A 27,409-nucleotide genomic window follows, 5' to 3' on the forward strand; every position below is an offset into this window, starting at 1 on the left:
GACATCCAACCGTCGCATGATAGCGCAGTATGGTAGTGCTCGCATACCACTGCAGCAAGTGTATAAAGTTCGCTGGAGGTAACGCGAATGCGCTGGCTCGCCACGACCTGGTAGCCCGCACACCGCAGTAACGGCCGAGGCTATCGAAACATTTTTTTAACGACCAGGGCACATTTGTTGAACATTAAATGCCTAAGGGGTAACAGTGAACAACGCGACATATTATGATTTCATCAAAACAAAACGTCACGGACGACTCGAAAGGAGTGTACTACACTACCTACTACTATATCAGAGACCTGGACATGCGCACAGCTCCCAGCACCAGCGTAATAGTTCCGGTGATCGCCACTGGGCTATGTGATTTGGCGCTAGCTAGCACTATTCGTTATCACATATGATTTGCAGGAACCGCGAACGTATGGTGGACCGTGTTGCCATCCACCCTTAGACAGTTCCCTTAGAAGTCGGCCCAGGACGCACTTTCCCCCAGGGCGTCTGTCGTGACGTTGCCCACTTCTGTGAGGCCGACAATGCCGATCCCATTCACCACCACTACCGCGTTGCCGTTGCCTGGGTTTTCCTCAGACGCTTTCAGACATATGTCGGCACAGCTCCCTTAGAAGTCGGCCCAAGACGCACATTCCCCCCAGGGCGTCTGTCGTGGCGTTGCCCCCCTTTGTCAGGCCGACAACGGCGAGCTCTTTCATCATCACCACCACCACCACCACCACCGTGTACTGCTCCAACATCACAAAAGCCGCGTTTACATGAATGCGACACAAGCGCATCAAATCGAGTGGGAGCCGGAATGAAGACATGCGCGGATGCGTATAGAGTTTGGGTACCGAACTAGCACCCCACGGTGTCAGATTGAAAATACAGAGTTCTGCACTTCCGAAACTGTTGTGTCCCTTGCCATTTGTTAAAATCATCTTCTTCTTCCTACGTAAAATCCACCCCGCAGCCAGCTTAAAGGGGCACTAAAATGCAAAAACAACTTGTCCTCAAATAAAAGTCCGTGTTTCAATTAGTATAATGCAAGCAAAATTAGTTCACACAGCGCTACCGTTTAGAAGAAAAACGCAATGAAACAGTGCCGTCTTTGGCGGCAACCAATGGAACCCCAAGAAGCAAAGAGTGGCGGCATCCAATCAGACAGCAGGAGAAGCGCGCGCATGCCTATCGTGTGTGTTTGGATTTGGAATAGGTCCGGTCGCAGTATTGTATACATGCGCGGCATGACGCGCATTGCTGCATTTTTCAATACCAGTTTACTGAATTGTAGCCCACAACAGTAATCACAAATGTTCTAGTGACCACAATTATATACGTCGTTCGGACAGCGACACCAGTCAGCTTCGTAAGACGCACTATGTTTTTCGCCGGAAGTGCTCCATGGCGTGGTACGCGCGTACACGCGCACCATGGGCTAAAAGCACCGATGCACGCGCTGAAGCGGCGTTCACTGCTTAGTGTCGAGGCAAGAAAGAGTCCGGTATAATTCTGATTGTAGCTTTGTAACGGAATCACAGTTTGGAATTACGACAATAAGTGCGAAATTAACAAAGCGTGTAACGTAATTTGAAGTGAACTTGTGTGGTCATTTTAGTGCCCCTTCAACTTCTTCTCTGTCCTCCTGTTGTTTTCCATGCGCATCTTCTGTTTACATGCACGCTTTCAATGCGCATCTACCGTCTCGAACCACGCCTGTCTGGCGGATTGAATTTGATGCGCTATCCGCACGCGTTGTATCCTGGGAGATTACTGGAATGAACTGTCCTTCACGTTTCGTTTTCGCCGACCTTGCCTCCTTGTGGACAATCGGTCGAGAGAGAAGGAACCGAAACAGCTTGGAGACATTATCCTCCTTTATTATCAGCAAGTTCCCATAGCTCAAAGCGGCGCTAAGCCCTCTGGGGTTTTCTGAATCGTCTATTGACCGTTTACATGAGGGCATTCAATGCGCTCATGTCGCTCAAGTCGATCCGCTTCTGTCGCATTCATATAAACGGGGTCGTGGTCTAAAATCGGCCTGCATACGTCATGTCTAGCTTACTACCATCCGTGACCTTCGAGTTCGGTGTCTTTCACATATCCGACAATGTTGAGAAAGAGTACGGCGGCTGGAAGTTTGCTTACTTACCACCCCTCGTGTTTCAGAATATTACCTCAGGCAATGAAGTAGAGCATGACCCCTTACGACGAAACGTCAAAATTTTTCGAACAAAGTGTCACGCGGCAAATTTAATGTCATTATAAAAAAATAGGCCAAAAATACAGGGGCATATAGTTGCAGATAGCCGATGAAGCTCATCACAGACGACCGGGTGTTATCATTCGTTCTCCCAATTTGTTGAAATAGGGAGACGTAGGTATATTAGTATTTTTTTACGTGTCAATGGAGAGTGAAGTCTACATTCCATTCAATGAGCACCATACAATCGATATCATTCGCTGCACTACTTAGCTAGCGATATCGTTCGCTGGATGCTAGTATTTTTCTACTGTTGGTGAGACACGGATTTTACAATTGTCCCCTGCATCTTTTCTGTGTCGATGTTTATGAATAATAAAAGCTGTACACCCAGTCATTCATTGTTTCATTGCCCTTACAACTCCGCTTCTGTTGTAAATACGGTTCATCGACATAGGCAGTATGAGAGAACAACTGCAAAATCTTTATCTGACCCACAATAGGAAAATACTAGCATCCAGGTTGAGCTGGGAACTACACCCGCCTACATCCGACGACAGCACAAAAGCGAGCGTGAAGTCAGCGCCTCAGGATAATGAGCTCAGCTTAAAACCTTCATACGCGTTTTATTTCATTTGTACGAATACAGAACGTAATGTGCCATTTTGCTCACTATTCTGTAATATTTGCTGTTATAAAAGAACGCGGGTACCATTTTTCCAACCTATCTGCCAGAAATACACAGAAGGTAGCAGGACTTTGGAGAATCTCTTCCAAAATTTGCCACGTTGTCTGTACTCCGCAAAATAAAAGAGAGAGAGAGAGAGAGAGCAACAGGAAGAACACATGGCAATCCGCACAACACAAGCGGTGCCTCGAATATAACCGCTTTTATGTTCCTCATTGAATGGCGTGCAGCTTATGCAGCTTTGCAATTAACATCAATGTTAATTTAAAAAGTCTGTCTCCCAATTTCAACAACTCACGAGGGCGAACGATAGCACTTGGTCGGCTATGATCCGTTTCATCAGTTCTTCACAACGGTTCTCCGGCATTTTTTGGAGCACGGAACCCCGTGGGACCATTCTTTCCGCCAGGTAACCAGGGACCATTTTTTTTCCGGGACCATTTTTTCAGGACCATTTTCTTCAAACTAAGAACCCTGAAACGAAAATGCATGTCTTTTACTAGCCACACGGTTACGTATTGAGTCAGCCGCCCGATGAAATGGCGTTTGATAAAATGCCATCGATGAATGGCATAATTTTTTGTAATAGATTGCACAGTGTCCTCTCTCCCCTACGTAATGCCACATTTGTGGAGCTGTAGGGCTCTCTGTAATACATAAATAAAGACAGCGTTCGATCCCAGGCAGGCTACCAATATTAGCCCAATACTGGATCAACGTAGGCTGCCAGGTTCGCCAACATCGGCCCCATGTAGGGTTGACACCTTTCGTAGTGAAAAATACCGGCTGAGCGAGAGGAGGTGCAATAGAGGGAAAGGAGGAAAGGCTCGCGGGAAAGGGAAGTGGGTGAGGGGTGGAAGAGGAGCTCAAGACAATGCGAGAAAACGTGTTCCTGTGCCTAATAATAATAATGAGTAACTAATGAAACAACTGGTGACTGCGCGGACTTGGGTCTGTGCTCTAGATTTATTCAAGCTGTAGTGGAATGTTGAAGGGAAAAGCCCAGAAAAGCCCCTGTGAAAGCTTAAAACCTGTAGGGCTGTAGGGCTGTAGGGCTCTCTGTAATACAGTCGGACCTCGTTTTATGAACCCTCGATATACGAATTCCCTCAACTTACGAACGGCTCCACAGGGAACCAAACTTTTCCCGTGTATTTTGACCTCGTTTTACGAACCCTCGATATCCGAACTATGAACGGATTATTAGGGAACGGACCCAAAGTAGCCAAGCCATTCTGACCTCGATATACGAACGGGCGTTATAAACGTACAGAGGACAGGCCAATGGACCGGACGATAATGAAAGTTCCTCAGTACATGATGTCAAGGTCCAACATACAATGTCCCAACGCCACTACGTTCCACAAACATGATTCACCATTTCCTGAAAGTATAATTCCGGCATTTACAGCCGAACGGTTGTGAGTTTGGACCAGGTCTCCGAGATGGAAACATCTTGCCGTTCGAAGAGAAGGCGTTCAGTCCTGACAGCCGGGGACAAGGGTGATATTTGCCGTTGGAAGCAGTCTCATCCGCGCGCGATACGGTACTTTGAGGACCGGGTGGATGAGTCAAGTGTCAGACTTCTGTCATCTCTTCTAAACAGGATAGATCCTGTAGAAACTATGGTGCAAAGCACAATTACGCAGTATTTTCAAAAATAAAACCTATTCAAACCAATTTCCCGTGGTTTGGTGAGGTATTTGTGCACTGCACACCTCGGACCTCGATTTACGAATACCTCAATTTACGAACGATTTTCTGAGAAACGAAGGGTGTTCGTAAAGCGAGGTTTGACTGTACATAAATAAAGACAGCGTTCGATCCCAGGCAGGCTACCAATATTAGCCCAATACTGGATCAACGTAGGCTGCCAGGTTCGCCAACATCGGCCCCATGTAGGGTTGACACCTTTCGTAGTGAAAAATACCGGCTGAGCGAGAGGAGGTGCAATAGAGGGAAAGGAGGAAAGGCTCGCGGGAAAGGGAAGTGGGTGAGGGGTGGAAGAGGAGCTCAAGACAATGCGAGAAAACGTGTTCCTGTGCCTAATAATAATAATGAGTAACTAATGAAACAACTGGTGACTGCGCGGACTTGGGTCTGTGCTCTAGATTTATTCAAGCTGTAGTGGAATGTTGAAGGGAAAAGCCCAGAAAAGCCCCTGTGAAAGATATTAAGCCACAAATACCGGCAAAAGGCTGCCGGTATCACCTTTCTACCGGCAACCGGCAGAGCGAGCAAATAACCGGCCGTGCCGGTATAATACCGGCCTGGTGGCAACCCTAGCCCCATGTGGGTTGTCAATATAGGCCCAACATGAAGAGTGCATTACGGTCAAGTAGACAATCCCAACAGCTCCCAACTGGACCAACATGGGCCGCCTATAGTGGCGAGCCCATTTTCCGAACCTCAGTGATAATGCCAATGATGACTCCATGTAATAATAAAGCATGATCTGGTATAATACCCTCCACTAAAAGTGATATTACTTATTTCGCCTTTCTTCTTTTTTTTTTTTTTCCTGTAGATTTTCTACTGATCCACGTTGCATCGCTTTACAAAGCTCGCCCTACAAACCAATAGCAGGAGCAGTGCCCGTCTTGCTCAAGGATTCAGGTAGTTGTATTGCCAACTCTGATGGGACGAGCGAAAGCTTGGCGACATCACGTTTCAAAAATAGCATTGCCCTCGCCTCAAGAGGCCATACCAGTCGGGGAGCAACTCCGATTCACGATTTTCGAAGAAACGGCGGACCGTATCCTTCGCGGAAGGATACGGTCCCCGCGGTTTTCCTTCTGCGTCACCAGATGGCAACACAGAATGACGTGTTTCACTGGGCTTTCAGTCGGTCGTATGTGTACTCACATATCATGCTTTTTTATAAAAACGAAAAGTGGTAGACATACAAATTTGATGTCTATCGATTCCTGAAATATTTCGAGAGAAAGTAAGTAAATGGAAAGTTTTTTTCGAAATGGCTATAGAAGTTTAATAAAAACCTGTTCAAAGAGGGAGGAGAAAAATTGTGTATTTTTTTTCACATTCGTGACGTCGCCGTAAAACACATACGACATGTATCAAAAATGTATCAACGTTATCCGATTCACCTCGTCTTCCTCTTTATAGTGAAACCACCTGCGTTAAAATCTGCGCAGTGTTTACCGAGAAAAAGCATAAAATATGTTCCATAGGAAATACATTGGGACGGAGAGCTGGTATGCCCTCTTAAAAACGAAGAGCAGGTATAACAGGAACGGTTACGTCCCATTTCGCCTAATGCCATTTTTAGGATTAGGAGGGCGATGGGGGAGCCTGCCATTAGGCGAAATGGGACTCTCGTGCCGTCTCATTATGCAAAATGGGACTGCCAACAAGTGGGCGTTACTATCACTGATTGACATTAGCGGGGAATGGCTCCGCCTCTGTGTGCAGTCTACACATCTTACAAAGTTCTAATTAAGCGTCGCGGAAGAAGTAGGATGTTCTGCGATGCGGTTCTGCATCAAAGCCCGCGGCGCTTGTGGCTCGACAGTCTACGAACTCTTTTTCGAACGACACATCTGGACTTATTGTCCTTTTCACCAAGCCTTGTGAATGACACTGGCAACAATATAATACTTTTCAGAATTTTCTAGCTCGGCGCTTCAAATCAAAATGTTAAAATATCACTTGTCTCCGCAGTGATGTTAACCTCTGGTTGCCTTTTCGCGCAACTCGGCGAAGGTGTTTCTAAGACGAAAGTTGTGGGTACCTCTTCCATGATAGGCAAGCCTGAGCGATGGACAAGACACGTAAAACAAGCACAAACACGAAGGCCTGAGCCTGAACACGAAGGCTTTGAGCCTTCGTGTTTGTTTTACGTGTCTTGCCCATCGCTCAGGCTTGCCTATCATAGAATTTATCCACCAGCTAGCCTGCATTTACGCCATTCTGTCAATGGGTACCTCTTCTAGATACTTCAACTCGCAAATTTGAACTCTTCCTTTCGACTGGCAAGCTGTGTGACTAAGCTGTTCATCTTCAAATGTATTTGCTCGTTGACATCAATGAATGAGCAAGAAGTGTCGTTTTTGCAAACGCGGCGATGAGGCAATCAACTTGAAGTCGGAGAACGAAGGTTGATCTCATACGTACGTATGCTGTCGGACATCTGATGCACCTTAAGTTTTTTAAAAAAAATTCGTGTTAGCGCCACGAAGCAAGTCTGCTATGGGCGGCAGTCGTGGACAGACGAGTAGAGAACAGCAAGAAGCAGTGGGGTACAGCTGTATGCGTCCTGGGCCGACCTCATAGGAAACTGTGCCAACAGCACTTTAACTGAACATTGTCCTTGAACTATGCTCGTTATCCTTTAAACACGGGTTCAGCTTCTTATGGGTGCTTGCTTCGCGGTATACACAACTCACTCTGCTGTCTTCACCGATGCGTCTTTCACTCAAGAATATTCATCCTCCGCTTTCGTCGTACCAGAGGAGTCCCTGTCTTGCGGATATAAGCTTACTCATCGCACGTCATCCACCTGTGCAGAGCTCTACGCTATTCTCTTTTTCATGGAAAAGCTATTGAAGTGTCACTTTCAACGCCGCTCCTGGGTGATCTATACTGATTCTAAAGCAGCCCTACAGCGCAGGGACATTCGATGCTCCTTGGCATCAATCGCTACTGACATACTGCAACGTTACAAGCGACTAGACGAACAGGGCCACCGACTGGTAATACAGTGGATCCCGGGCCACGTAAGTATGCGTGGTAATGAAGACGCATATTTTTTATAGCTGCAGAAGCCCACCGCCGTCGACATACGATCTCCATCATATTGCCAAAAGGGGATAGGCGGTCTTACCTGTCGGCGCTTGCATCAGCAAAGGCCGCCCATCAATGGCGTCAAGACATCCCCGAAGGATCCCTCTTCCACTCAGTAGATCCCACACTGTCCTTCATAATGCAGTCCACACTTCGTCGGATCATTACGCCTATCGTCCGTCGACTTCGTTTGAACGTGGCATTAACCCCACACTTTCGCCACAAGCTGGGTTATAGTAACACAATGTGCCCTTGCTGTAACACTCCCAAGTACTGTCCACCACATCCTCATCGACTGTCAGAAGTATTTCACTGAGCGACGCGTCCTCCAGCGCCAACCTCGAGGACTATCCTTGCGTTTGCTGACCAAGAGCGAGGGAGACTCCGCCTCCTGAATGCCAGCGAATAGGAGGACGCGGAGGGCAGGCACTTCCCAAGCCTCTGCTCTCGCATAAGAGATGGCTCAGCCAGGCCCCCATAGCTCCCCCTCTTCGCGGCTCTAAAAAAATGTTTGCACGTCATAAACACGTGGTATTACTCCGTCAGGCATCATAGTTGATACCCATTGGCCGAATGACATTGCGCGCTCCGCTATTGGTTGGCAGAGTTTCAAAACAGCATTCTTTCGCGGGCTGCCTTTCTGGCGGGCAGTTACGAGAAGAGAAGGGAGAGAAGTGGCAGCGGCGTGCGGCGTCTCGACAATGTCAGTTGACAGCACCATATGACCGCATTGTTCAAAGAGAAGTCGCAGATTTGTTAGCGTGTAAAAGTGACTCAGCGCGTGTTGTGATGTTTCCCCGACACAAGTGTCCTACGTACGAACAGTCTCTCGAGTTCAGAACTGGAATGCAGTGGTGAGCTGACGCCTGAGGAACACTTGTGAGCGCTGTCGCATTTTCAAATGCAGTCAAAACGGAGACAGGATTCGGTGTCGTGCGACAAGCATTTCCCTCTTCGTTGAAACCTTCGCACTGCGACCAACGAAAGGAGATGCTCACCGTGAAATCGCACGCACTCAGGAAGTAGAGTGTGTGTATGTTCTGAGAGTTCGAACTTCGTCAACGAACGCAACGATTTGGAATCTGTACGCACGGTGAATATTTGTGTCAGACTATTGAGTCAGTACGATGTTTCAAATAAATGTGTATTTTGTCCAAAATTTGCCTAGTAGTTCTGGAATACGGAATAACGAGCGTCGGGCATGAAAACCAGTAAAAGTAAAAGCCGATGGTAGCCAGTACGGAGCCGAAAGGCGAGCCAAACTGAGAGACTCCTGATTGGCCGAATGGTAGGCATCATAGTTCCTTTTCATTGGTTGCACGCCCAGTGTTGCCTGAATTATCTCAAACTATGGGTTCTATGGGGAGCTGTGGGAGCCTGGCTCAGCGTTACCGTTGTTTAGCATGTCGCAAGGCTCCAGCCATGGCTCACCAATCTAACCAACGGCTGAATGAGGCTGACAGGAGTGTAGCTACCGTTATTTCGCCTGCCACAAGGCTTTTGTCATGGCGCATCAATCTAACCAACGGCTTTGCCGTCCGTCAACACGAGAACGAGGCCAAGCGGGAGTTGCGTGTACGCCAAATAACGGATGGCGAAGCCGTGGGTTACATTGGTGCGCCATGGTAGAAGCTTTGCAGCAGGCAAAACAGCGGCACCTGCTGGTTAACGGACGGCGAAGAAGTTGGTAAGATTGGTGCGCCATGGCAGAAGCTGTGCGACACGCAAAGCAACAGTAACGCTGCGCCATCTCTTAGGCGAGAGCTGAGGCTTGGACAGTGCCTGCCCTCCGCGTCCTCCTATTGTCTTGCGTCCAGGAGGCGGAGCCTCCCTCACTCTTGGTCAGCAAACGCAAGGATAGTCTCTTCTCCCCCTCAAGCAATGGGATAGGGTTCTGCCTCAACGGCGAAACATCCCGCTATATCATCATTACTTATTTGTTGTTGTTGTTCGTGCTTCGCGAGTGAAAACTTTGGATGTAAATTATAACGTCCTTGTTCGACACTGCGAGTGTAATGTCGCGTTTGTAGGTGAGGTAGGCACAATAAGAGTGCAGAAAAAAAATGACATTTTGCTTAAAATGCGATTTTCAGTGATGGTCAAGCACAGGCTGCAACGAACAAAGAAAACCGCTTTCTTCCTTCAAGTTACACGTATACTGCGCATCAATAGGCGAAATGGGACTGTCTGAATCATACATTAGGTGAACTGGGACCCCGTGCGGTTCCGGGGAAGGGAAGCTGGCAATGGATTGCGAAATAACCTGATAAGAAGCATTAGGCAAAATGGGAATAGGCGAAGTGGGAAGACAAGGCAGGAACTACCGCTGTATGACCTAAAAACTTACAACCCGCTCCCAGACTACAAAGAAGCGAAACACTTTACTGACGGGGGGGGGGGGGGGTCGAGGTAGCTTGCCGTTGTTGGCCGCACTCAAGTGGGCATCGTCACGACTATAGCAAAAAAAAAAAAAAAAAACGACGGTGACAGACATACCCCAGGCTCCACACCAATAATGGACCAATGTGCCCTGCCAGGCTAGCCAATACTGGTTTTCCATGTGGTCTGCCTATATTGGTCCAACATGAAAAGAGCAACCAAGATCCCTATTGGACCAATACTGGCTTCCTGTGTTGGCAAGCCCATATTGCGCAAATTTTTCCGTAATAGTGTCAACGATGAGTCCGTGTAATAATAAAGCATTATCTCATATAATATCCAGCAAAGTAATAATATTTCTGTCGTCTTTTTCGTTTTCGGCAGATATTTTAATTGATCCACGTTGCATCACGTTACAAAAGCAACACAGCCGCGGCAGGGAAGAACAGGTGCCATGCCCGTCTTGCTCAAGGATCCGGGATGGGGTAACTTCGCCAATACTTACCGTGGTACCGTGGTTACCGGTACCGTGGTAACCGGTGGTTACCGTGGTACAGGAAGTACCCCAATGAAGACTACTGAGGAATGCTGGGATGCATTCTATGGTGGGTAGTTCTCTTGGACTACCCACTCCCAGAGTAAGAGGGCTAGCACACCGCTCCTTCTTCTGTTCCACTATCATCTCCCGCTTTCGCCCTCCCCTCTTCTCCCTCCCCTGGGTGCACCGAGCCGCCTCTAGAGTGCATGCTGACCGCACCTTCCCCCATACATCACCCCACCCCACACCACACGCTCTGTCGTTTCGTTTTATTCCGCAGCTTCGACCGATTGGCATCGCGAAGCAAGAAGGCGGCTGTTTGCAGCAGATGTACCAGCTGAGTTACAGTGGGATTGCCAGATATGTTCACTGTTTCGAACAACAACAGCTACATAACTGGCGATGGGATGAGGTGTTTCACTGCAACAATTGTGGTACCATACCTCAGTGCATGTGGGATAATATATTAGTGGGTTGACGATGAAAAAGATGAAGCATGCACACACGAATGCACGCACAACACACGCAAATGAAATATCATACACGCGGGTGTGTCATAACTGATGGGGATAGTAGTTCATCCGGTCGGTCACCGGAAATGTAGTGCTGTGGTGTGACTGTTTCGAACAATGTGTATCCTCTGCGGGAAGTTGTTGGATGTAACGACATATTGAGTTGGGGCATTTCACACGCTTCAACGTCCAATCTTGATGAAGGAACGAAATATAATAACCGAGAGACACGGGACACGAAGACAAGCACAAGAGTTCTCAGACACAGTAATGATTTAATAACACACAAACCTCCTAAATACCTAACAACTCCCGGAGGGGAGGGAGAGGGATAAAGGATGGCCTATTTACACAGTTCCCGCTTTGCGTTATCTCCATCGTCTCTTTCAAAAGTCTTTTCCACTTATCCCTTCCCCTAGAAGGTGTTATTAAATCATTACTGTGTCTGAGAACTGTTGTGCTTGTCTTCGTGTCCCGTGTCTCTCGGTTATTCGTTCCTTCATCATCATGCACCAGCTAGTCTGCACCCTATCCCTTTTATCGAACGTCCAATCTTGCCGTGCTGCTTGAGCGTTTCCATATTGAAAACAATAAGGCCTAATTGTGGTTGAAATAACGTGAAAACAATGCGACACTGTCTTCTGGTCACAATAATTTCAATTGACATCAGGCTTGAATACTAGACGGTGATGTATAAATGCACAATTGTGTTAAAATGGTTGGTATCGCGTAGTCATAATGACGTTCAAGCAACCAAATATCTATTGACAATTGCCGCATGCGCAGGATAAGAGAAGAATGACTAGACATCCATTTTCAGATACCACGGAAAAGTAAGACCTTGACAAGGTCTCCTGTGGTCCCTCTCCGTTCACACCCTTCCACACTCTCATTGTTTCCCTTCAAGCGATGTTCCGTTGTTCAGTCAAGCCACGTTCGTCCGCTGACCGTAATCTCCCACTTTAGGGTAGGCTGAATAGCGGTCCTATGTGGCGGCCTGATAGCTACTTCCCCTACTGCCCGCGATGTGCCCCCAGTGTGGGATTGAAAATGTCCTCACTAGAGAAAGCTTGACATACCTTGACATATCGGGTTACTGTGTGTGAACAGAGCCGTGGATAGGCATAACATTGTTGCGAAAATATTCTCGAAAGGTTTCCGAAAGGGAAATGGGACATACAGTTTCGTCTGCGTGTCATAATTATTTCGACACTCCTGTGGAAAACACAGCTTTAAATAATCGCAGTTTCAATCCCATTCCCCCACCAGCTTTGCAAAAGCTCTCGAACAAGACCTGTTTCGTCAAATCGGTGCAGTAGTTACCAAGCAATAAGCCAAACTTTATCCCATAGAAAATACATAGGGCTCCGGATTGTCGTATCCCCTCTTAATAGTTTCGGGTTCCCAGGAAAAAGAACTTCCTCCGCCCTACGTTGGAAGACTGTCAGCAACTTTAGTGAGGCAGGAAATCGACCTTCGAAGAGCAATAATGCCTGCCACATGGTAGATTGTGCTGTGTATGACGCCATACTTCTCAAAGCTATATATTACTTTGGTGACGCACATGGCGAAACAATATTTTGAGAGAATACATGCAGTGCTGAGGAGGCATGCACTGGAACGGCATAAGTTTGGTAGAATTCTGAAGCCACGAGATTCATTATGCAGTGGCAGTATAATGAGACTGACATTTCCAACACTCCTTTTCAAATGATGGATTTTACAACATTGCTATAAGATGAGTTTATGTCTTCCTAGCGTGTGGAGGCGAGGCTAATCAGACATAGGAGCCTATACCCATCACAGATTTTGTGTCCTGTCACAAGCACTTTGCAGGAAAACAGTGGCCCACCTGATCTTTGACAGCCGTCACGTAGCCTTCCTTCCTCCAGTCGACCTCCTCTGGTAGAACATCCTCTGGATTACGTACGTGAATCCTTGCGTTCGCATCGGTTTGGAGTGGCTGGTAATAACAACCGAGAAAGCTTTCGTGTTCTTCCGGTGCCTGCGAGAGGACAGTTTTACATCGTGAAATATTACGTCAATTTCAAGGTATTTCCGTTGTGTTTTAAATTATGCGTGTAAACGAGCTTTGAACTCAGACAGTACCATATGCGGACTGGAAAATACCATAAGCCGTATGCGAAGGTCAGCTGGCGAAGAAGCTTCACACTAGTGAACGGCCGAGTCGACCGATGGTTCAGTTGTGCCCTGCCTGATTGTCGTGTCGTTTCGTGAGCTGACACCGAGACTCTAAGGTTTTATTCTTATCGAGGCTTAAAAAAGAAACTTTCTGAAATTTTTTTCTTGATCAACTCCATAGTATAGACAAGCCAGAGCATGGGCCAACGCGAAGAAACAAACACGTTTAGAGCTGTTGTGGTGTGTACTGTTTCTTCGTGTTTGACCCATGCTCAAGCTTGTCTATTATGTAGTTTATTCACTAGCTTGCCCGCATTTATGCCTATTATTTGACCATAATTCGAAACTCTACGTCACGAGACGACTATAAACATGAGCCAAGGAATTAGTGACCATCTTTAGGGGGTTCCGAACCCCACTGCGATGTAGTTCACGAATGACACCTGAAAGGCTCTGGAATGAAAGCAGGTGCGTAGCCAGGGTGTTTAGGGGGTTAAAGGTTCAAGCCCCCGAAATCGTACATTTGTTAGTGCATTTGGGAGAGGGAAAACAAGGGAGAATCCTCCTCCCCATTTAAAGTACGAACTCTCCAATTTTGAATTCAGTAAATATCACAAACTTTTTGTGCAGTGCATGAAAATCGAAAATATTTCGCAATTTTAAATTGAGTTTAAAACTGAAACACCGCGGGGAGCCAACTGTCATTTAGAATGATATCGTTCTCTCTCCTGATTTTTTGAAAATATGATGGATACACGTTCTTTGACACATTATGCAATTGTCCCAAGTAGGCGAACCTTTCCTGTCCCAACAAACAAGAAAACAGAACGGTATCACTCTGAATAACAGTTGCCTCCAGTTGATGCTATGTGTTGAAGCTCTGTTTTAACAGGATAAAACGCTATAGATGATCGGTTTAGAAAGTTCTCATATTGGTAAGCTGTACCTTCCGCTGCTGTTATTACTTCACTGAGAGCGCAAACGCAATTTAAAGCCAAATCTGGTTGTGTGGCTGTCCCCGGTGTCTGGCCAACAAATTATGGAAGCTTGGTCCCAAGGGTTTTTCCCACACAGGGAAACCGTCTCGCTACCAAATGCTCTCACCATATACGTCATAGTGTTGACAGCTGACGACTCTATCCGGTACACTTCAGAACATAAATTCCTTATACTCACAAGGTCCGAGAAGCGGTTGATGCCCAGGGTGTAAGTGTGAAGCCCCATCGCATACTCTTCATTGTGCTGTCGAATAATTTCTACGTTCGCTTCCCACAAAGCCTTCCTCTGTGCATCCTCTTCTGGTTCATAGCGCTTTCCGTACACGGCCTTAAAGTGCTCCCACTCATAAGCAACGTCACCACCAGTGGTGGTGGTGGTAGGAATACCTTGCACGAATACGCAGGCAACCGCGAGCGCGAACAGAGACTTGAGCAGAAACATTGCGTCAGGGATCAGTGTGTTATGATGTGCCACATTCTCGTGAGCTTAAATAGGTGTCGAGCATTGAGGACTTGCAGAATTAGCGTACAAAGGTGAGCGCGTGTAGTTACCTTCCGCAAGATTCATAGCTCGATAAAAACTAGCTTAAACGAAGAAAATAATCAAGTAGCAAAGAAGGCGAGCGTACCGTACGCACATTTCATACTGACGTCTATGCTTCACTAAGGGAAATCGTGAAGAAACGTAATACTTCCTTGAAGTGTTTTGAGCGAATGCGCTGTTTGTGCTGGCCCAGGCGTTTTGTACGCTTCGGGATCAACGTGAGCATGCATATAGTCTGCCATGCTTAAAAGCTTTTCAGCATGTGCATCAATTACGGTTGTTTCGTAACCGATAAGGTCCTTATTCTGGGAACTGGTACATTCTACGAGTCGGGAACACACCCACTTGAGGGCTAGGCATAATTCGAAGGTGTCGAGAGATTTTTGCAAGAAGTTTCACGTGTGCCCCCACAAGAACAACAACAAAAAGAACACTGAATAATATGTCATTCTTTTTCGTTTTCCTTTTTTTTTTTTTTTTACGCGTGTACATCGTCAATATTGAAGATGTATAGCTGGAACAGCTTTCTCAAAGTATTCAATTCCATCGATAGCAACAACAAATCCTGGCAAAGAATTCGAAGCTTCGATCGTTGTGACGAAAAGGGGGATTTTAGGGGGTCTATAGGGGGGATTTTAGGGGATCTTAGAAAAGGGGGAAGTATTATTTTCGGAAAAACTGGAACAACCAAGAAGTCATGTTGGTGCTTTTTCCTTCCTATGTGCTCTAGCCTTTCCAACAGAAGTTGAATAGCTATAGCAACCTTAATAGCAATCTCAACTAGCATGAAGCATCCTGTAGATACGTTGCGATCAGTTCAGATTCTTACGTAATTTGAGAGTGGTTATGTCATTGAAATTCATTAATGTTCAATGAGAATCGAGTGCACGAGATTTATTAAAGATAAACCTGACGACTGTATTTCTTTGTACAAATTCCAACACACTAATATGACGCTTATCGCCGGGTTCCCAAACACTGATTGACTTAAAACGTTACATGTGAATTCTAAATCATAAGCTTCATATTAGATGAGACATGCTTGAGACGGAATCACCTCAATGCAATGTATATGGGGCTAGCGCTGTCAAGACAGTCTCTGAAACGGCTGTGCGTACGGAGTCAAACGTCGCGCAGATAATACTATGAGAAATCCCCCATAGAATGACACGTTTTTCAATTCTCTCTGGCACTTGGTTGAATTGATACAAATTTTTGTTTCTCTTGATACGAATACACAGATTTTTATGGAAACGACACATAAATGGTCATTGAAACGTTTCTTTTTAATTATCACAACTCACGCAAAATTTTTTGCATGTAGCCGTTCACACCATGTGATAATGTTGGCAGAAATGAATAATTTTCTCGTCTGCTAACTGGGACAAGAACCTTTTATGTTTCCAAGAGTTGGGACATCTATTGCGGTGACGGGAAATAATGAGCTGGAGAAGAGGAGACGTGAGTGGAACTACGTGAACGAAAGGCATCATCCCAAACTAGATACCTGATTCGTCCAGTTGCACTGGTAATGTAACAAGTAGTAAAGAGGGGTTGAGAAACACAGACATGTCCAAACTAAGGCACCCCTTCCCCTGAGCCCTGAGCGTATTTTCCCTGCGCGGCGCGTCCCTTCGCGTATTTTTCACCGTGCGGCGCCAGTGCGGAGGGTTGTCCGCGCGCTTATCGGCGGGGGAGGGCTGCGCGTGCGCTCATCGTAGCGTATTTTTCAGCCTGGGCAGACTTCTTTGGCCATACATGGGCCGACTTCACATATTTTCCGATACAACAGGTGAGCGGTTTACACGCAGAGACATGCAAAGAAGGGTCATACACAAAAAGTACAAGTGAAAATATATTTATTAATGCCAATCAAGTTGCCAATTGTAAAGCCAGTGCTGGGAATTGTGATGCCAATCAGGTGAAGGAGAAAAACCCGACCGAAAAACCTTCACAACCTGTAATAGAAGAAACACAACACACATAATAAAGAACATACTTACTCATTACCAATTTCACAGATTCCATATGGATATGACTCAATGGCATTAAAGAGGTATCTCTTATCAAAGTGGGCCAACTTCTTTCCTCATTTTTCAACCTGCGCCGAATTTTTTCGCGACTTTTTCCCGTGCGCGACAGGCGACGCTCGGGTAGAGGGCTGCTGCGGTGGGCGGAGCGTGGCCGGAGGGCTGCGTGAGCGCTTACTTGCTCACATTTTTTCAGCCTGGGCCGACTTCTTTCATCATTTTTCAATCTGTGTCGACTTCAATCGCAATTTTTTTTCCAGCTACAGCAGGTGTGCAGTAGGCGATTTACATGCAAAGGATAGCTATACACAAAAGTACGAGTGAAAATATATTTATTGAAGTCATTAGTGTCAGGAATTATATTATGACTCAGTGTGAAGGAGAAAAACTCAGTCAAAAAATCTGATGCAATAGCATTGAAGGGGTATTTTATTAGTGATAATCACGCAAGTTTTCAATTAAGCAGAAGGAGTAGCACATTTTTAATAAAAGAAGATATTTTTAATCAATATGATTACAACCAAAATTAAAAGTTTTGTTATAAAAAGTCTAACATTATTATACGTGACCACCATACTGGAGCTTTAATTACAAGTGCCGATATATGTATGTGAACAGCAGAGAACATGGAAGACCATGGGACACGAACACAAGAGGAAATAAAATCTATAACACTACATTGGTTAATCAAAACAACAGAGGAGGAGACTATCATTTTAACTATCATAAAATCACCCTCGTGACTTCCCCATACAATTTTCATTCTAAGAGACACTTTGTTTTATGAATTCAACACAGAAAATATATTAAAAAATGAACTTCACCACATAGCACGCTCCTAGCCAACAATCAACTCTAATAATATCTGCCCTGATTTGTTGAAGACGGGAGGCGTACACCTGACAGTTATAAACATTTTCGAGCGCAATAGGGAAGATTATTCAAACATTACACAATTAATCGATTTCTTATTAAGTAAACAGCATAGACATATGGAAATAATGAGAAAAACGATCAACAGCTAATAGAGAACCAAAACAGATCACATAAACAACAGACACATGCAGGAAAATAAATGGAAAAGAATCTATCAAAACGATCAACATGCACGGATGAACAGCAGAGAACCTGGAAGACCATGGGACACGAACACAAGAGGAAATAAAATCTATAACACTACATTGGTTAATCAAAACAACAGAGGAGGAGACTATCATTTTAACTATCATAAAATCATCCTCGTGACTTCCCCATACAATTTTCATTCTAAGAGACACTTTGTTTTATGAATCCGACACAGAAAATATGTTAAAAAATTAACTTCACCACATAGCACGCTCCTAGCCAACAATCAGCTCTAATAATATCTGCCCTGATTTGTTGAAGACGGGAGGCGTACACCTGACAGTTATGAACATTTTCGAGCGCAATAGAGAAGATTATTCCAACATTACACAATTAATCATTTTCTGATTAAGTAAACAGCATAGACATACGGAAATAATGAAAAACACGATCAACAGCTAATATAGGACCAAAACATATCACATAAACAACAGACACATGCAGGAAAATAAATGAAAAAGAATCTATCAAAACGATAAACATGCACGGATGAATGGCAGAGAAACACTTCGAACGCCACATGATGAATAATTTAATACAGCACAGAGCTAACGCTAAGAAACACTCTAAACGGCGCATCTACCAACGTGTAAACAACAGTCAGGAAAATATTACTGAAACAGCTAATAGAGAGCCAAAATCCAACACGTAAACAAGAGGTACACAAAGGATAAATAGTTGAAGAACAATCTAACAAAACAAGAAACATGCATGAATGAATAGCAGAGAAACACTCTAAACGGTGCATCTACTAACGGTAAACAACAGACACATGCAGGAAAATAATTGAAAAAGAATCAATCAAAACGATAAACATGCACGGATGAATGGCAGAGAAAGGCTTTGAACGATGCATCTGCCAACATGTAAACAACACACAGGAAAATAATAGCGAAACATTACAATTTGAAATAATATATCTTTTGAACTATCATAAAATCAACCTTGCGAGCTAACAATATCCTACTCAGGCACTTACCTTGACAGAGTTATCCAAACACGCACCACAGCTTTACAATAATTACAACTAGACTCGAGACACGGTGGGGTCACTCTCTCCATCTATGCAGACCGGTGGGGTCACTCTCTCCATCTATACAGTCCAAAAAGCGGGGAGCCTGTTGTCAATCTGCGGGTGGGGAAATCCTCTCTCTTTTTCAAATTCTTTCCTCCAAAAAAGGAAATATTCTTAGGACCGGTGTACAGAGGCGAAATTTTTCATTGATCGCAAATAGACATTGGAATTATTCGATTCTAAAGAACACAATAAGAATTATATATAAAAAAAAATCTAAGAATAGACTTTCTAAGCAAATGAGAAATATTATCGGCGCAAAAAATACCAAATGAGAAGCGATGAATTTTATTGTATTTCAGATCAGACAAAACTATTAGGCATACATTATTCTCAACTCACAAATATCATTCGATTGAATATCTGAAGCAAAGAGAGAAAGTCAAATTTATTCAATGATAGAAACAATACTCATTCGAAAACGAGAATCAAATTTAATTACATCATTTTATGTTAACTTTGCAATACACGCAGAAGTCGCAAACAACTCATCTGAAATGCAAATTATTGTGTTTGCTATAGCGGAAATCAACGCACACAACATTCCCAAATAATATAATATTTTTATTAATATCAATCGAGTGATCACCTGAAACAAAGTCAAAAGCAGTAATTAATTTAGGCAAACATTTTTCGTAATCACACAGCGCAAATATACATCACAGAAACATGTCTTTTTTCATTCAGGACCCACTAGTGGAAACGAAGTGAGAGAGTTCCCGTACACATTCATTAAGGTTACGCCCGCAGGGAGTAGGGGAATCCAAACAATGGTCTCGGTATACAAAGGCATAAAATCGCTCCTACAAGTCAAGTTAGGGAAGGAGGGTCTCTTGCGCTGTCTTGTACATAGAATTACTGAAAGCAAACGTTTTTCCTTTACACATCACATCTTTTTTGTAAATTGACTTTCATAATTCTAACGTCAGGTGGAAGATTATGAACCTGATAATAAAATTTTAATAAATAAAATTAGCACCAATATGATTTAATTAAATGTCGAGGCGCACTACAAAACAGAACAGACAATTGCTATACATTGAAGAGATGGACGGATTTTGTACTCGTTACCATACGTCATGGGAGGACCTGATAAAAAGCTGCTTCGAAAAGGAGGAGCCGCGAAACGATTCATTTATCGCTGCATTTCAATACGTCCTAGACATGGTCGTATTCGGAGATATGGCACAAATTATGGAATTCAAGATGCGAGAACTTGTATGCCGAATCTACAATAGTTATAAAAATATTTGCACGTCATCATCGGAAGGACCACTTGGGTTGATGGTGGAGTTTTTGAGGTTTGCTAACGAAGAATTGAAATACACTAGACCAAATGTAATTATAATCATTGCAATGGGTATTGCATTAATCAAGAAAGCAATCAGATCAAATTATCATATACAAGCAGTCTATATCGCACGATTCATTACGGATTTGTTGAAATTACACCTAACGGTTGAAATGGAAAGTACATAAAAAATCTTATCATGTGGTATATCCTACCCTAGAACCTCTACACATTTATTTTATTCTACCAGTCAAGGATGTCGAATGAACAGAAGTTCAATATTGTCGTGCAAGGTCTGATGTATCATCACTTATTGAAACTCAACAAACATATCAATTGTGGTGGGCCACCGGACGATTTTCATCTAATACTCTCTTGTACGCCATTCAAGAATCTTCATACAAAGAAAGGAAGCATCAATAAGAGACTGTGCAAATTCGTCGCAACAAAGTGCAAGTTGTTGAAGCAATACAAACACGGCGACAACATATCACCTGCGTTAATCAACGCTGGATTCAAGCGCCCAATAATCAGAATAAATTACTTGATGTCTTCGGAATTCATCAATCAAGACAACAAACGAAAACTTCGGAGTTTGGAATAGAACTGTAATTTATCGAAATAAACAAGTGTATAATTGAAATAATAATTGTATTCTTTGTCATCATTCTAATGTATTCTACACAGCGCAACGAAAACAGCTTATGACTAGATTGCTAAGGAGACACTACATACAAGGATCTTCGCATGGAATCAGCGCTGGCAATCAAAGAGATTTTTTTACACGACCACACTCTATACAACACCGACACCCGAAGGAAAGAATTGTAGAAGAATCGATAATAGAAATTTAGAGGCATGTTACATCAATCTTTGTTTACAAAGAGGATCACTAATATTTTGCGAAAGCTTATTTTACGAATTAAATTGCACAGTGTATATATTTTCTCAGACTATTGGGTAGTTGACAATACTATATTGAAAGGAATCTATTATCAAATGACGCGATGCAAGTGATGGACATGCATGACGCGCTAGCGGAGTCTACAATTCTAATCATAATAACATGCGGCACACAATTCCAATAAGATTTCGGGAGAATCGAATCACGCAACTGTCATCAGAAATACTTAACCAATGAAGATGTGCACTATCCATAAGATATGTAATTATAATAAGTAAATATTCCTTTTGCAAACTTAACCAAAGCAGCACCCATAAACAGAGCTCCAATTCACAGAATGTACCCAAGGTTTTTAATTAGCCATACTGAAAAACTATGAGTCTGTTCATTATGTCACGACATATGAGGCACTACAAATGGGAATGGCATACTTTAATTTTAGGAGATTTTAGCTCATAATGAAACAAAACGCAAACTGCAACACCGAAGGTTCTTGTTTAAATTTTCAAAGTCAAAACTGTATACTCTTTCTTACAATTTTTTAATATATAGATTAAAAAGCTGTCTATATAGTCACACATTGTATACAATATATTTGTTTGTACATTAATTGCTAAAATTTATCAGATCACATTCAGGAGCAGTGGTGACTATCGGTAAGTGTTTAATTTGAACTGCTGCCGCAATTTACGAACTGAGTTGTAGAAAGTGTAATTTCACGGCTTTGGCTGGCTCACTTTGATACGCGAAGGTTTTAAGAAATCTTTCACGACGACAAAGAATTTAATCGAGCGTATTGATATTTTCTATACACTCTATAATGTAATGTGAATTCTCCATGATGCGGATAGTAAAAGTTACGAATATTTTTTTTCGAACAAAATTTACTTAAAACTCGGAGAAAGGGTCATCCGCGTCGTCGAACCCGTTTCTGGAAGAAAGCAACACGCTAGCGTGCGGTACCGCGTTAACGCGTCGGGCGCAGAATCGCGTTCGGTTTCGGGTACGGCATTCGGGAAAGGCGGCCCGGCGTGTTGCCGAAACGCATTCGACGACGCGGATGACCCTTTCTCCGAGTTTTAAGTAAATTTTGTTCGAAAAAAAATATTCGTAACTTTTACTATCCGCATCATGGAGAATTCACATTACATTATAGAGTGTATAGAAAATATCAATACGCTCGATTAAATTCTTTGTCGTCGTGAAAGATTTCTTAAAACCTTCGCGTATCAAAGTGAGCCAGCCAAAGCCGTGAAATTACACTTTCTACAACTCAGTTCGTAAATTGCGGCAGCAGTTCAAATTAAACACTTACCGATAGTCACCACTGCTCCTGAATGTGATCTGATAAATTTTAGCAATTAATGTACAAACAAATATATTGTATACAATGTGTGACTATATAGACAGCTTTTTAATCTATATATTAAAAAATTGTAAGAAAGAGTATACAGTTTTGACTTTGAAAATTTAAACAAGAACCTTCGGTGTTGCAGTTTGCGTTTTGTTTCATTATGAGCTAAAATCTCCTAAAATTAAAGTATGCCATTCCCATTTGTAGTGCCTCATATGTCGTGACATAATGAACAGACTCATAGTTTTTCAGTATGGCTAATTAAAAACCTTGGGTACATTCTGTGAATTGGAGCTCTGTTTATGGGTGCTGCTTTGGTTAAGTTTGCAAAAGGAATATTTACTTATTATAATTACATATCTTATGGATAGTGCACATCTTCATTGGTTAAGTATTTCTGATGACAGTTGCGTGATTCGATTCTCCCGAAATCTTATTGGAATTGTGTGCCGCATGTTATTATGATTAGAATTGTAGACTCCGCTAGCGCGTCATGCATGTCCATCACTTGCATCGCGTCATTTGATAATAGATTCCTTTCAATATAGTATTGTCAACTACCCAATAGTCTGAGAAAATATATACACTGTGCAATTTAATTCGTAAAATAAGCTTTCGCAAAATATTAGTGATCCTCTTTGTAAACAAAGATTGATGTAACATGCCTCTAAATTTCTATTATCGATTCTTCTACAATTCTTTCCTTCGGGTGTCGGTGTTGTATAGAGTGTGGTCGTGTAAAAAAATCTCTTTGATTGCCAGCGCTGATTCCATGCGAAGATCCTTGTATGTAGTGTCTCCTTAGCAATCTAGTCATAAGCTGTTTTCGTTGCGCTGTGTAGAATACATTAGAATGATGACAAAGAATACAATTATTATTTCAATTATACACTTGTTTATTTCGATAAATTACAGTTCTATTCCAAACTCCGAAGTTTTCGTTTGTTGTCTTGATTGATGAATTCCGAAGACATCAAGTAATTTATTCTGATTATTGGGCGCTTGAATCCAGCGTTGATTAACGCAGGTGATATGTTGTCGCCGTGTTTGTATTGCTTCAACAACTTGCACTTTGTTGCGACGAATTTGCACAGTCTCTTATTGATGCTTCCTTTCTTTGTATGAAGATTCTTGAATGGCGTACAAGAGAGTATTAGATGAAAATCGTCCGGTGGCCCACCACAATTGATATGTTTGTTGAGTTTCAATAAGTGATGATACATCAGACCTTGCACGACAATATTGAACTTCTGTTCATTCGACATCCTTGACTGGTAGAATAAAATAAATGTGTAGAGGTTCTAGGGTAGGATATACCACATGATAAGATTTTTTATGTACTTTCCATTTCAACCGTTAGGTGTAATTTCAACAAATCCGTAATGAATCGTGCGATATAGACTGCTTGTATATGATAATTTGATCTGATTGCTTTCTTGATTAATGCAATACCCATTGCAATGATTATAATTACATTTGGTCTAGTGTATTTCAATTCTTCGTTAGCAAACCTCAAAAACTCCACCATCAACCCAAGTGGTCCTTCCGATGATGACGTGCAAATATTTTTATAACTATTGTAGATTCGGCATACAAGTTCTCGCATCTTGAATTCCATAATTTGTGCCATATCTCCGAATACGACCATGTCTAGGACGTATTGAAATGCAGCGATAAATGAATCGTTTCGCGGCTCCTCCTTTTCGAAGCAGCTTTTTATCAGGTCCTCCCATGACGTATGGTAACGAGTACAAAATCCGTCCATCTCTTCAATGTATAGCAATTGTCTGTTCTGTTTTGTAGTGCGCCTCGACATTTAATTAAATCATATTGGTGCTAATTTTATTTATTAAAATTTTATTATCAGGTTCATAATCTTCCACCTGACGTTAGAATTATGAAAGTCAATTTACAAAAAAGATGTGATGTGTAAAGGAAAAACGTTTGCTTTCAGTGATTCTATGTACAAGACAGCGCAAGAGACCCTCCTTCCCTAACTTGACTTGTAGGAGCGATTTTATGGCTTTGTATACCGAGACCATTGTTTGGATTCCCCTACTCCCTGCGGGCGTAACCTTAATGAATGTGTACGGGAACTCTCTCACTTCGTTTCCACTAGTGGGTCCTGAATGAAAAAAGACATGTTTCTGTGATGTATATTTGCGCTGTGTGATTACGAAAAATGTTTGCCTAAATTAATTACTGGTTTTGACTTTGTTTCAGGTGATCACTCGATTGATATTAATAAAAATATTATATTATTTGGGAATGTTGTGTGCGTTGATTTCCGCTATAGCAAACACAATAATTTGCATTTCAGATGAGTTGTTTGCGACTTCTGCGTGTATTGCAAAGTTAACATAAAATGATGTAATTAAATTTGATTCTCGTTTTCGAATGAGTATTGTTTCTATCATTGAATAAATTTGACTTTCTCTCTTTGCTTCAGATATTCAATCGAATGATATTTGTGAGTTGAGAATAATGTATGCCTAATAGTTTTGTCTGATCTGAAATACAATAAAATTCATCGCTTCTCATTTGGTATTTTTTGCGCCGATAATATTTCTCATTTGCTTAGAAAGTCTATTCTTAGATTTTTTTTTATATATAATTCTTATTGTGTTCTTTAGAATCGAATAATTCCAATGTCTATTTGCGATCAATGAAAAATTTCGCCTCTGTACACCGGTCCTAAGAATATTTCCTTTTTTGGAGGAAAGAATTTGAAAAAGAGAGAGGATTTCCCCACCCGCAGATTGACAACAGGCTCCCCGCTTTTTGGACTGTATAGATGGAGAGAGTGACCCCACCGGTCTGCATAGATGGAGAGAGTGACCCCACCGTGTCTCGAGTCTAGTTGTAATTATTGTAAAGCTGTGGTGCGTGTTTGGATAACTCTGTCAAGGTAAGTGCCTGAGTAGGATATTGTTAGCTCGCAAGGTTGATTTTATGATAGTTCAAAAGATATATTATTTCAAATTGTAATGTTTCGCTATTATTTTCCTGTGTGTTGTTTACATGTTGGCAGATGCATCGTTCAAAGCCTTTCTCTGCCATTCATCCGTGCATGTTTATCGTTTTGATTGATTCTTTTTCAATTATTTTCCTGCATGTGTCTGTTGTTTACCGTTAGTAGATGCACCGTTTAGAGTGTTTCTCTGCTATTCATTCATGCATGTTTCTTGTTTTGTTAGATTGTTCTTCAACTATTTATCCTTTGTGTACCTCTTGTTTACGTGTTGGATTTTGGCTCTCTATTAGCTGTTTCAGTAATATTTTCCTGACTGTTGTTTACACGTTGGTAGATGCGCCGTTTAGAGTGTTTCTTAGCGTTAGCTCTGTGCTGTATTAAATTATTCATCATGTGGCGTTCGAAGTGTTTCTCTGCCATTCATCCGTGCATGTTTATCGTTTTGATAGATTCTTTTTCATTTATTTTCCTGCATGTGTCTGTTGTTTATGTGATATGTTTTGGTCCTATATTAGCTGTTGATCGTGTTTTTCATTATTTCCGTATGTCTATGCTGTTTACTTAATAAGAAAATGATTAATTGTGTAATGTTGGAATAATCTTCTCTATTGCGCTCGAAAATGTTCATAACTGTCAGGTGTACGCCTCCCGTCTTCAACAAATCAGGGCAGATATTATTAGAGCTGATTGTTGGCTAGGAGCGTGCTATGTGGTGAAGTTAATTTTTTAACATATTTTCTGTGTCGGATTCATAAAACAAAGTGTCTCTTAGAATGAAAATTGTATGGGGAAGTCACGAGGATGATTTTATGATAGTTAAAATGATAGTCTCCTCCTCTGTTGTTTTGATTAACCAATGTAGTGTTATAGATTTTATTTCCTCTTGTGTTCGTGTCCCATGGTCTTCCAGGTTCTCTGCTGTTCATCCGTGCATGTTGATCGTTTTGATAGATTCTTTTCCATTTATTTTCCTGTATGTGTCTGTTGTTTATGTGATCTGTTTTGGTTCTCTATTAGCTGTTGATCGTTTTTCTCATTATTTCCATATGTCTATGCTGTTTACTTAATAAGAAATCGATTAATTGTGTAATGTTTGAATAATCTTCCCTATTGCGCTCGAAAATGTTTATAACTGTCAGGTGTACGCCTCCCGTCTTCAACAAATCAGGGCAGATATTATTAGAGTTGATTGTTGGCTAGGAGCGTGCTATGTGGTGAAGTTCATTTTTTAATATATTTTCTGTGTTGAATTCATAAAACAAAGTGTCTCTTAGAATGAAAATTGTATGGGGAAGTCACGAGGGTGATTTTATGATAGTTAAAATGATAGTCTCCTCCTCTGTTGTTTTGATTAACCAATGTAGTGTTATAGATTTTATTTCCTCTTGTGTTCGTGTCCCATGGTCTTCCATGTTCTCTGCTGTTCACATACATATATCGGCACTTGTAATTAAAGCTCCAGTATGGTGGTCACGTATAATAATGTTAGACTTTTTATAACAAAACTTTTAATTTTGGTTGTAATCATATTGATTAAAAATATCTTCTTTTATTAAAAATGTGCTACTCCTTCTGCTTAATTGAAAACTTGCGTGATTATCACTAATAAAATACCCCTTCAATGCTATTGCATCAGATTTTTTGACTGAGTTTTTCTCCTTCACACTGAGTCATAATATAATTCCTGACACTAATGACTTTAATAAATATATTTTCACTCGTACTTTTGTGTATAGCTATCCTTTGCATGTAAATCGCCTACTGCACACCTGCTGTAGCTGGAAAAAAAATTGCGATTGAAGTCGACACAGATTGAAAAATGATGAAAGAAGTCGGCCCAGGCTGAAAAAATGTG

The 27,409-nt window shown here is 42.4% G+C and overlaps 1 protein-coding gene across 1 annotated transcript in view; it reads right to left on the reverse strand.

Moving 5' to 3' along the window:
- The window catches only part of LOC135378423 (procathepsin L-like), a 37,897-nt gene extending 23,162 nt beyond the window's left edge, over window positions 1-14,735 (reverse strand). The window contains exons 1-2 of the mRNA XM_064611451.1: window positions 14,436-14,735; window positions 12,970-13,122 (exon numbers count right to left, since the gene is read on the reverse strand). Of these exons, the coding sequence (XP_064467521.1) occupies window positions 12,970-13,122; window positions 14,436-14,699 (417 nt within the window). The 5' untranslated portion in view covers window positions 14,700-14,735. The remainder of the gene's footprint in view (window positions 1-12,969; window positions 13,123-14,435) is intronic.
- Between the last annotated feature and the right edge of the window lie 12,674 nt (window positions 14,736-27,409).

Source organism: Ornithodoros turicata, chromosome 1, assembly GCF_037126465.1.
Source record: "Ornithodoros turicata isolate Travis chromosome 1, ASM3712646v1, whole genome shotgun sequence".
In the NCBI taxonomy this organism is placed as follows: domain Eukaryota; kingdom Metazoa; phylum Arthropoda; class Arachnida; order Ixodida; family Argasidae; genus Ornithodoros; species Ornithodoros turicata.